Below are 11,767 nucleotides of genomic sequence, written 5' to 3'. Positions count from 1 at the left end.
ATTAACTCCTGATCTTAAGATAATGATTGGATTAATTATTTTGTTAGAGATAGTAAAGCCTGTCTTACTGAGATAACAAAAAATACATAACTTGTGATCTTGAGATAGCTTACTAGATGGCTTTCAAAAAAATAATTACAAGCTCTGGTGTTCTCGTCCTCTGTAGGAATTCACAGTGAGAAACTGTAACGGAAAAATTCAGACTACTGAGGGTAATCAACCAAACCTCAATCTGTGACTGATTTCATTTTATTAGTCATGTGACAAGTTCAGATGAGCGAATAGTAACCCCAGCAAAAAAAAATTAAAAAATAGTTTTTAAAATCGCAAAACTTGAAATTGCCAAAGATTTCAAAGAGGAAAATATAAACACATTAATCGAGATAGATTGATCTCAAAGTAAAATATGACGTATTCAATAGTGATTCAATTTCACAATTTAGTTTTTAGTTTCAGTTTTCAGTTAAATTAGATTTATTCTGGCCTCTCTTTGCTTCCATACATGTCAGATTCATCTTGGTATTTGTATATATGTCCATGTATTCTTCATCATTTCATGCTGTTTTCCTACCAGCAGTCCCAATTTTGGTCATGGTCATACATTTAAAACACCAACACAGGTGGTCTTGGTCTCCAAAGCTCCAAATCATCCACTGGTGGACATGTCCCACAGTGAGATCTAGGACCACAGTTTTGGATAAAGAGCTAAAGAATTCATCAGCACAGGTACAGAACAAAATCACGTAGTGTAAAGGGGCCTTTGCTGAAGACAAATATCGTCAAATACCCTTTTTCTAACTTGGAAAACAGCGTATTTCTAGTTCAGACTGTGCATGGACCCTGTTTTTCAGAGTTGGAGAGAATCCACGATCTCTTTGATTTAGCTGCTGGCTGCTGTACTGATCTGCTACCTTCTACAGAGAGAAAGATAGAAAGAGACACAGAGAAAGATACAGAGAATATAAAACAAGGGTTTTTTTCTTTTTACAAGAGTCCTTTTGAGGGTTTCACCAACCCCTCTCATCTCCTTCAGACACACACATTCCTCTCCTCGTGTTTGTGTGTGTGCAAGTGTAGCCAAGTCCATGTGTTTACTTCTTACTGGTGAGTGCGTATGTATGTGTGTATGTATGTGTGTGTGTGTGTGCATGCGTGTGTGTATGCATATGTGTTTTTATGTGTGACTACTTGTGTTCTTTAGTAGGGGCAAAGTAGAGCTCCATGGGTTTGTTCACCTTCCAGTACTTTTCGCTAACCAGCTCCAGGGAGAAGGAACCATTCAGCACCTGTGGACAGAGTTCAAACATCCGTGAGGGCTGACGGAATTAACCTCTTCACTCCTGTGTCATCCCAAATTACCTTCACCCGTATTAGCAGAGTTGTTCTTTGTTCCACTACATTTGAATCACATCCATCAAATGCAATCTATTTCTCAGCTACTAAAATATAATTCCCTACTATTTCCAAACTTGTCTGTCTGCAGCTACTTTTCAAAATTCTTAAAAGAAACAACATCCTGATTTGTTTAGAAAATGTCCCTTTTAAATATTCAAAACCCACTTCAGACCTAGAATGCTTTATGGAGTGTTAGGGAGGAAGTAGATATGCTGCAACTCAGTTCATGATGTGGAGGACAGCATGAGGAAGTAACAGATACCTCTCACAGAAGGACTCATCGTTCCCAGAAAAGGACAAACAATAAAAAAAGAAAAAAAAGACTACAGACTGGGATCAGATCACTGTTTTTAAAGGCCAAGTTGGTGTCCTCAAATGTCTTATTATGTCCAAAATACAAAGATATTCAGTTTGCTGTCAGAGAGGAGTAAAGAAACCAGAAAATATTCACATTTTAAGAAGTTGAAATCAGAGAATTTGGATATTTTTTACTAAAAAATATTGAATCCACCATCAAAGTTGTTGGCGCTTAATTTAATGATTGATTAATAATCAATTAATCCTTGCATCTTGAGGTATAATAAAGTGTCTGTACTAGGAATCATAATGGTTAATAAGTAGAATAAGTAGAATTTAATCAATCTGCTGTCAAAAAATGATCTAGAATATAACATTATTTTTATGACTGGGCTTCACATGTCATCTGATATTATATGTGTTTAATAGGTTGGTCTTTACGTCTTTATGTTTCATAGGCAGTGAGAATATTGTTGCTCTCCAGCAGAAACCCTGTATGTTCCTTTCCAGGAAATAAGAAAAAAAAAAAACATGTTTAAACTAACTGAATGCTGCTTGGTCAAAGTTAGTAGCACTGTTAAATACTTTTCAGTAGTTAAATATTTGTAAAACACAGACAGATGGAGAGGGTGACCAATAGCATTGATTCATGAAAAAAATAAAAAATGTCAAAATATGAAGATACAAGATTTGTGCCTGACAGTGACGATATGTAATATGTTGTGGTGAAATAAAGCTTTGATTTTTGATTTGAGGAGTAAAGTGTTTTAAGAAAAATTCTGAACATATAATTTACTAACTCACAAAAGTGGATTGATGTTATGATACTATAAGTCAGGAAAGACAAGCCTTTGAAAAAAGGTATTGAATGAAGTACTCTATTGGTATCAGTATCACTTTAAGGGTACTGCGATTATTACTGGTATCAGGATTTTTTAAACAATACCCTAAGCCTAGTAACAACAGATATCTACAAATAAATGAATGCATGTTGAAAAAAGAAATCAACAACTGCATTTCTGATATCTCTGACATATCAACAGGTCATTTTGGATGTACTGCCCTAATTAGCATATATTATATGAAAAATAAAGGTATCTACAATGACAGTTTGACTTTTTGATATCTAAACTTAAATTCTGACTAGATATAAAAAGAATTTTAGATCAAATATCTCAAATATAATTGTTACAAGTAAGTAATATAATTTTCACTAGTTACAATTGAAATTACATTTTTACTGGTTACAATTCCGAGCTGTCATAATTTTGACTGGTCAAAACTGAATTTTAAATTAGTGAGTGAATTCAATTTATGATACATGTATCTGTAGATACTGAAAATTGACATTTCCACTCCTGAGAATTGAATTCTTGATATCAATAATTTTTGACAAGTGAGAACTGAGTTATAGGTACTTTTAAATTAAAATTATTACTAGTTTCAAATTACATTACAGATAACGTCAAATGTTAAAACAGCTTGCCATACATGCTTGTCCTACATGATCACTGTGTGTGTGTGTGTGTGTGTGTACTCACAGTGAACTGGTTTCCAGCAGTAGGGATGTAGATGGTGTACTGTTTCTCTGAAGCTGCCTCCACATTAACAGGACTGGCCTCTGCGTTTCTTCTCAGCTCCTCCAGAGCCAGTCTGACAGCCAGATATTTGGACAGGTGATCCACTGTGGCGTTACCGGACGTCTTGATGTAGCGAGGGACAAACTCCACACTGCAGACACACACAAACACAAATGGCCAGAAATGAGCAGGTTTGCACGGTTTCATCATACTTTTTAACGTAATAATAGCCGAAATCTCACACACTGTCTACAGCGCATATCTGTGACGCAGCGAAGTTTTAAAAAATTAGGAAGAGTGATGAGTGAAATATCAACGACTTTGGCATTTTCATTGGTGTATAACTGGGGAAACTGGGCATGCTGTCGTCATAGAAACTGACCAGAAGATTGTGATTTTTATTGAAATTGTGGCAATATCTGTTCTCCCACCTTCTACGTAGTTCCTCTCTGTTCAGCAGTGCAGTTCTGTCTGTGATGCAGTGTGTCTGTGTTGATTGGCTATTACTCATGACTTCTAACCAATCAGATAACGGTGCAATGAGCCAGACTACAGAGTGTAGTAGTGTATTATACTGTGCAGTGTGTTATACTATACTACTATAGTATGGTTATTATTTTTATTTTATTGCTGATCCAAAAAGTGCCGATCCGTGACTTGAAACTGTGATAAGATCAGAACCGTGAGTTTTGTGATGGTTGATGTGGCTTGATGTCAGGTAAGAACCCTGACATCAAAGAGAACTGTCTGCAGTGGAAACACTTAACAGGGGAACTTTCATATTACCCAATCAGCAGCAACATCTATGTAAACACCAGCATATAAAAAAGGCAATAAAGTGCAGTGCACTTGCTTGCACAACAGGGTGTTCAACACAGCATGGTCTCTGTTTAAATAAATGTTTTGCTAACGTTTTGTCAAGGCTGAACGTGGCCCAGATCTCTGGTTTAGGTGCACATGGTCTATGAGGCTTATTTCATTCTGTATGTGTGTGTCCCACTACCTGTTGTGACCGTCATCTTTCTCCATCAGGGTGGGATGTGGCCTGAACACCAGTTCTATTTCGCTGGCACCGCCATCGATCACAGAGTCCCCGCCCCCGTTCTCTGCAGCGTTATCCATGTCCAAACCGCTGTCGTCGCTCGTCTTGGTGCGCTTGATGCTTGGGCCTGCCTCCTGAAGAAAAATGTCCAAATACAAAGTGTTTGTATGACAAAGCACACCTGGAAGAGAAGTGTGCTTTTAAAGATCCCTACTCACATCCTACTAATGTGTTAGCCATCATAACCTACCTGGTTGCTGTGGACAGAAGCGTTGCTACAGTGGGAGGAGTCTCCATTGTCCTCTGCTCCGCTGCCGTTCTCCACTGTGTGTCTCTTACCACGCTGAAGTCTGACAAATATTCAACTTGTTAGAGCAGATGGTGATTTAAATGTGTTTGCATTATGTTTGTGTGCTGAGACTGTTGTGTTTACCTGGTCATAGCCTGTATCTTCAGCCCCTCCTCTATGCTGTGGGACAGGGCTTGCTGGTTGTTGTGTTTGCTGATGCGGGCCAACACTCTCTCCTGGTGGGCTTCGTACTCGTCACGGCTGGGATAAATCTTGCCTGAAAGAGGATAAATGAATATAAAAGTAAATTTCAGGACATTTAACACAGTATTCTGATTCATTCTTGATCGCCTGTGTGCACATCTGGTTACTTACTAATCAGAGCATCAAAATTCGGGTCTGGACGCAGCGACCTCTTGGACACCAGCTTCTTACGACAGGTAGGACACTCTTTATTACTGCAAAGACAGGAAGGACAGACATGTTCATCATCAACTAAAACAACAGTGGCACGGCAACACTGTGGAATTGTATTATTAATGCAACACATTTCAAATGCATTATCTCAGTCTGGGTATGTTTCAATCAAACAATACACTGAAAAACAATATGTTAAGAGTCTAACCTGAATATGAGAGGTTTCTTCAGACTACATGTGGGAACGAAGACAACACATAACTGATGTACACAAAGCTTTTCTTTGGCATTTACTCAGCAACCTTTTAAAGTTTATGGTCAAAAGCACATCAGAGTAAATGTCACTGCTTAGTGGAATAAGAGAGCTGCAGACTAATGAGTAAGTGCTCATCTAAGCACCTGCAGTACAATAACATGTCATTTGCCACAGTTTAATGGTTGATGACAGTAGCTTGTGCAGAGCTGAGTAGACCTGAATATATGACGCTGTGTAGGCCTGAATATATTATTAAAGAATAGGTTCACATTAGGGTTGGGCAGTTGGACAAATATCTCTATCTATGACTCATTGGCCATCAATGGTTATTTTTTTTGGGTGCTTTTTGTCATTTTATTTTGCTACTTGTAATGCTCTGCCACAGGAGAAGGATTGAGAGCTGCTGCTCAGCGACAGGATCTCATTCAGTGGCAGAGAACATGACCACTGAGCTGAAGAATGACTGAAAGGAAAACAGCGGCTGGAGCCAGAATATTTTCACAGCTAACGCAGTGAATTCAGGGTTTATTTCCATCAAAGCAGAGCTGATGATTGCTGGAACAGGATGAAGACCGGTGATGGTTGGGTGAGTTTTCATGTCATTTCGTTTCTGTCAAGTTTGAATAAAGTGTGTTTTATGATGCATTAACAAGGTAATTACAGTCACCTTAGTTCATCAAAAGAGGCAAATTTGAATTGAGAAGGTGTATGGTTGTACTTTTCTCTTTAATAAGAAAAGGGTTATGTTATTAGGATTATTTTGTTTATTTATTAGACCAAACTGGCTGCTAGTTAGCATGCCATGCAACACAACAATGGCTGTTATGGTTTCACATTCTGTTGATAATTCAAGTATCTGAACATTTTAAACTAAATTCTGACATATTGCACCTTTTCCTTATTTCCTTATTTTTCTCATTATGTTTAAGCTTATGTCTATAATTTAATAAAAGCCATAAGAAAATGCATGGTATATGTATGAGTTTACACAACATAGCAAGTAAGGCTGCAACTACTGATTATATTTATTATAGTATCTGTTGATAATTTTCTCAATAAATTGATTAGTTGTTTGGTTCATGACATTTCAGAAAATGCTACAAATGTGGATCAGTGTTTCCCAAAGCCAAAGGTGAAATCCTCAAATGTCTCTTTTGTCCACAACCCAAACATATTTGGTTTACTTACAGAGAGGAGTAAAGAAACCAGAAAATATTCATGTATAAGAAGCTGAAATCAGAGACTTTGAACATTTTTTAAATGACTTAAAGCAATGATTTAATAGTTGATAAATAATTGATGAATCGTTGCATGCCCATATGTACACTGAAAGGATAAGTACTCACCCCTGCTGTCAATACTGACTGTGAAGAGATTCTTTTTTTCAAGAAATGTGAATATAAGTGATGGGTTGTCCTCATTCTGGGTAAAAATTACTTCTTAATTTCAGCTAAAGCCAATAATTTGCACAGAAATTGAGGACAATTGATTTTAAGGGTCTCTTTGTGGCCATAATAGACAGGAAGAACAATCTCAACAGCACTTTTTATGTACATTTGGGCATGTGAGTAATGTGAACCAGTCCAGTATATCAACATCAACTTAAGTCTTTGAGAGATGTTAGCTTCTACAACTAATGATGTAATAAGATGATGACAAGAATCCTCACCTGACAGTCTCTCTTCCCTCAAAGGTCACCATTACTCATTCTCTACAGCTCTGACATTCACTTTATTGAATTAGCTGGCATTCCCACCTTCAGGTGAGATCACTAGAAATCTGAATAGCACTACAGAGGCAGAGAGGGCTCTCTTCGTTTCTACTAGATGGTAAAACTCACCCAGATCTCAAAGCTGTGATGATACAATCAGCGCAGAAGCGGTGCAGACATTCTTTGGTGGTCATTGTGTTCTTCAACATGTCCAGACAGATAGGACACATAAGTTCGCTGTGCAAGGACCTGGGCGACACTGCTATCTCCAGACCATCTGTTATAGCCTCCTGTGCCAGTAGGAAACATGTGGAGATGAAGGTTAGTACGCAGCAAGATACATCAGGCTCTGGAGTGATATGTCACAAGTGATTCAGATACAGCTCAAAGGTCTGACTGATGTTTTTAGGTCCTAAAAATCTCATACACACAGCAACTGAAGAGTCATCATTTTGGATATTGCACATCTCATTGTTCTATTTTCAGGAGCATGGGGGAGCTAAATGTGCAGCTCATAACTGTGTACTGATATGAAGTGATTATGTGCTTTAGATTTACAGTTGGTCTGCCAGAAACAAATATGAACATGTTGGGTGATTTAAAAAAATTGCTTTTGATAAGACAATTGTGTGAATGAAGTCATTTAGTATGAATTGTTACCTGTGGTGTTCTCTGTAGCTCATACAGACTCAGCTCCCAGGTCTTACTGAGGGGTTGGACCCCGTTGGTCTGAACTGTCTGAGTCATCACTGCAACACTGAAACAAAGGCAAAATTAGATTTTTCCTCTGAAATCTGGGATGTGATGAGGACCTGGTGATGATATCAAAATAGAATTTCTGGTTGTAAAGAAAAGGGCTCCACCAGTACTAATGGGGTCCAAGAAGGGCTGGGTATTGATTAAACAAATTTAGTAGTAAGGATACCAATAGTGTACTTAATTCTGTACCTTTTTAACTCTCATAATTTCAACGTTTTGGTGGCATCTCTGCTGCTGAACTGCCAAACCAGTCAAATATACCACACTTGACTTCATCCTCTCAGTCTGTATGTAGCTGCTAGCTGTAGCTGCAGTAGTGACCATTCACATGTTACATGAAGTCAACGAACACTTGCGGTGACTGGCTGCCAGCAAAACAAACGAATACTCATTTTTTTCTAGATCTGGTACAAAAAGGATTGAATGACGGTATTGTTTGACTGAAGAGGTTTCAATACTATTTAATATTGGGTTATTTCAGTCAGTACCTTAAAAGATATTGAGTACCAATACCCAAACCTAGTTAAACCCTGCTTGTGGGTCTTGTTCACTAGTAAAACAAAAGGCCCTAAATTTTTATTTAGAGTACGAGCATGAATGGGAATAGAGAAGTTTACACCAAAATGCTTCAAGGCTGTCTTATTTCAGAGATGGGTAATACACACAGTGACAGTGAGTGTGTTAACATGCACTCTAATATCCTGGTTATGATCATATTTTTGATGATTATGTTTTGCACAACATATGGCCTATCTGCTTTCAGAAATCTGGATAAGGCCTCATCCCAGTTTTCAGAAACCTGAATCTAATATCTGGAGTACTCCTATAGAAACAGGGATACTGTGCCATGTAAACACCTCATCCTGGTTTCTGAACATACAGAACAGAGTGGTTGAAATGGTGAGAGATCAAGACACACCTACAGGCAGATGATTAGAAACCCTGATACTGCCATGATCATGTACAAGGATATGAATTCCATGATAGTGCAATAGCCTGAATATGATCAAAAACAGGATAGGAGTCATAAAAATATACTTGTGCTCATGTAAACACACTTGGTGGCAACTCTCAAGAAGACTAAAACACCTGAATTCAACGCCTCTGTTCATTAGCATTTATGTCCTTATATTCCCATCTTGCTGAGTAAGGCTACTTTTCTCGCTTTCATAAACACTAGGGGTGTCTTGATATACTGGTATTAAGGATAACTGTGATATTTAAAAAGTTAAATATTCATATTATGTTATACAACCATGTTAAATCCATGTCTGCACTGTACTGGATGACTTTATACATTTATTGTTGTTATTATGTCTAACCCCCCTGAAGTATTTAAGCTTATTTCTAAAAGTAACGAAATGCCAAGAAACAGAAACATTTAAGAGACTGTCAATTTTAACATTAAAATACAATGTTTTCATGTTATTAAATCAGGAGTTTAAGTTTCAACTTAAAAATGTCACAGTTTTCTAATAATTTTACAGCATTCATCCACACTGAAGTGTAACCCCTACAATAAAATATTTATTTCTTACTCCCCTTCCACAGAAATTAATCTTTTTGGGTCCCAACAGACAAAAAAAAAAGTAGGGCTTGGCAATATATCGATATTATATAAATTTTGTGAAATAAGACTAAATATTTTTATTTTGTGATATGTATGCATGCATGTGGTGTCCTCCTTTCTTGTCTTTTCTTGTTTACTGTTCTACAGTAAAGTGATGGACTGTTTTGTCATTTGCCTTTACATCCACATTACTGATGATTATTAATAAATAACGATAAAAAGTGTTTGGTCAAAAACATCTTGATATATTTTGATTTTGTTCATATCTCCCAGCCTGAAAGAGAAAGGAATTTTCCAAACAACAGAGCCGGAGTCTGGGCAGGTTTGCCTTGAATAATCTGAATATCTCAATTCAGGTCAAGGAATCGTTTTTTGACTCTTTGTCCGTGCCACCTGAGACCTTTGGGCAGTGCATAGCTTGAATTCATGACCAAAATATCTTCAACTCAACCAGACACAGCCCACACTGAGGACTGGGCCTAACAGGCTACCTATAGACTAACACAGACTCAAAATTCAGATAAAATAACAAGACAATACATATAATAAATTGCATACAATTAGCACAACAAAAGGTCATGCTAGATAATATATATTTGTATATATTAATGCCTTATATTGAGTACTATGCCAATTTCTCTACAGCTGGGATTGGTACCATGTAGTGCTTAACCTTATGTTACATAAATGCAAGAGTATTTCATCATTCAGCCGGCATATATGTACAAATAAGATTTCCTATAACAGTTTAAAAGGTATTGTGCAGACACAACATTTATTTCACTGCACCATCTAGGTCTTTTAGATAATATTATTTATATTCCTACCAAATAGCCTTTATAAAAGACAAATAAATCGAGAACCCTGGATGTCAACACGTCAAAGCTCTCCTCAGACTGCCGCAGTTATGTGGCCATGCTGCCATACATGTGACAGACGAGGTGAGAGTGGGGGTGGTCCGGATGAAACACACGGGTCGTTGCAGGTAAACTCATCTTCCCACATAGAGGCTAAGCTTAAAAATGTCAAGAAAATCAAAACCAACAATGTTGGTTCATAGGTGTTAACCGCAACTTATACATTATCTATACCGCAATCATGAATTGATTACAATAAACAAAGCCCAATGTGTTAATATTATTAACTCTAATTACATGCATGCTTTATGTAAGGTCAGTTTTGCTAGCTAGCACAATAAAAGGAGAGGTAACGCACCGACATTTGATTTGGTCCGTAGTAATAACAGTTAACATTACACTAATAGACAAACGCGGCACACAGATTTCATGTTACAGCTAACGCTAAAGCTAACTAGCTACCACAGAAGCTAGCTATTCTTCGCAACGCCAACATTAGAAGCTAAATAAGCTCAAGATATAGCATGTATGCTACCGAGAGAAGACAAAGAAGAACAGGCAGTTCCTTCCTGTCCATTTAAATATTACAGCTGGGGATACAAAATGCTATTATGTAAAATATTGCGAGGGAGTCGTGGATGTAAATTGTGTCTGTGACAGAGCAGAGGGAAAAACAACAACAGAGACAGAGCCGACGCTCCAGCCTCCAGAGCTGAGCTACGTGCTTTTACAACCTCGTTTTCAATAATTAAACTGCTGCAAACTCGTATGAGAACGGCCACAATATACACATGTATACAAAAATGATCAAATCGTTCCTAGTTTGTATGAAAAATGATTTCTGTACTTACATTTTCTGTTGTAGGTACGAGCCGATCCAGCCAGCGCGTTTAGATGAAGGCAATATGGCGGCTGCATAAGAAGCGATGTTGTCTGGGAAATTGAGGCGCGATGCCAGAGGGGCCCGGGGTCCCCCAATCAAAAAGGAATTGAGGAAAGATTACTCCAAACCCCTCAAGTAGGTGTTGGAGGACATGTGGAGGGATCATGGCTATTCATTTACATATAATTTGGCGATGCATATTGTTGATATCTTTTGGAAATAATTAAAGCATCATAGTCTAATATAACTTATTTGAAATGAGATAAAATAAGGACATTTTATTCTATTTTTTTTATAAGTAATATGGATGTTTTCCTGTATATACTGGATTGAATCTGCATATCTATGTAAGGTGTTTATATATAACCCAGGTTTGGTTGTATTGTTTTTCTTATTGTTATTATTATTATTATTATTATTGTTGTTGTTGTTATTATTATTATCATTATCATTATCATTATCATTATCATTATTATTATTATTAGTAGTAGTAGTAGTAGTTTTTCAATTTGCTTTCATTTACTTTTATATATATTTCCATTTTGAATTGTTTCCCTATATTAGACCTAATAAATACAGAACCCCCTCTGAAGGAAACAGTCCACCTATGTTGATTTATTTTTACTGTTAATGTTGATAGAGAAATAGCCAAATAAATAATAAAAAAGGAATGGAGTTGCATGATAAGATGAAAACAACAGATAGCATGTT

At 37.1% G+C, this 11,767-nt stretch overlaps 1 protein-coding gene across 2 annotated transcripts; it reads right to left on the bottom strand.

The window, feature by feature from the left end:
* Positions 1 to 752: 752 nt before the first annotated feature.
* rnf2 (ring finger protein 2) lies at positions 753 to 11,125 on the bottom strand. 2 transcript variants are annotated; one of them, XM_084732748.1, is made up of 9 exons: positions 11,025 to 11,125; positions 7,648 to 7,744; positions 7,117 to 7,277; positions 4,979 to 5,061; positions 4,748 to 4,880; positions 4,565 to 4,664; positions 4,276 to 4,448; positions 3,234 to 3,423; positions 753 to 1,286 (listed from the first exon to the last, which is right to left on the bottom strand). In XM_084732748.1, the coding sequence occupies exons 2-9, from the start codon at positions 7,732 to 7,734 to the stop codon at positions 1,185 to 1,187; spliced, it is 1,029 nt and encodes a 342-aa protein (XP_084588874.1). In that variant the 5' UTR covers positions 7,735 to 7,744; positions 11,025 to 11,125; the 3' UTR covers positions 753 to 1,184. The 2 variants fall into 2 exon arrangements, with proteins under 2 accessions (XP_084588874.1, XP_084588872.1); XM_084732746.1 differs by having other exon boundaries at positions 7,117 to 7,284; positions 7,649 to 7,744.
* Positions 11,126 to 11,767: the final 642 nt, after the last annotated feature.

Source organism: Lutjanus erythropterus, chromosome 12, assembly GCF_056507025.1.
Source record: "Lutjanus erythropterus isolate fLutEry1 chromosome 12, fLutEry1.hap2, whole genome shotgun sequence".
NCBI lineage: Eukaryota > Metazoa > Chordata > Actinopteri > Lutjaniformes > Lutjanidae > Lutjanus > Lutjanus erythropterus.
This window is presented reverse-complemented; position numbering and strand designations above follow the sequence as displayed.

Coding starts and splice junctions, on each gene's coding strand:
- rnf2 (XM_084732746.1), bottom strand. CDS start 7,734: ATGACTCAGACAGTTCAGACCAACGGGGTCCAACCCCTCAGTAAGACC. Junction 7,285..7,648: donor GAGCTACAGAGAACACCACA/GGTAACAATTCA, acceptor ATGTTTCCTACT/GGCACAGGAGGCTATAACAG. Junction 4,665..4,747: donor AAGATACAGGCTATGACCAG/GTAAACACAACA, acceptor AATATTTGTCAG/ACTTCAGCGTGGTAAGAGAC.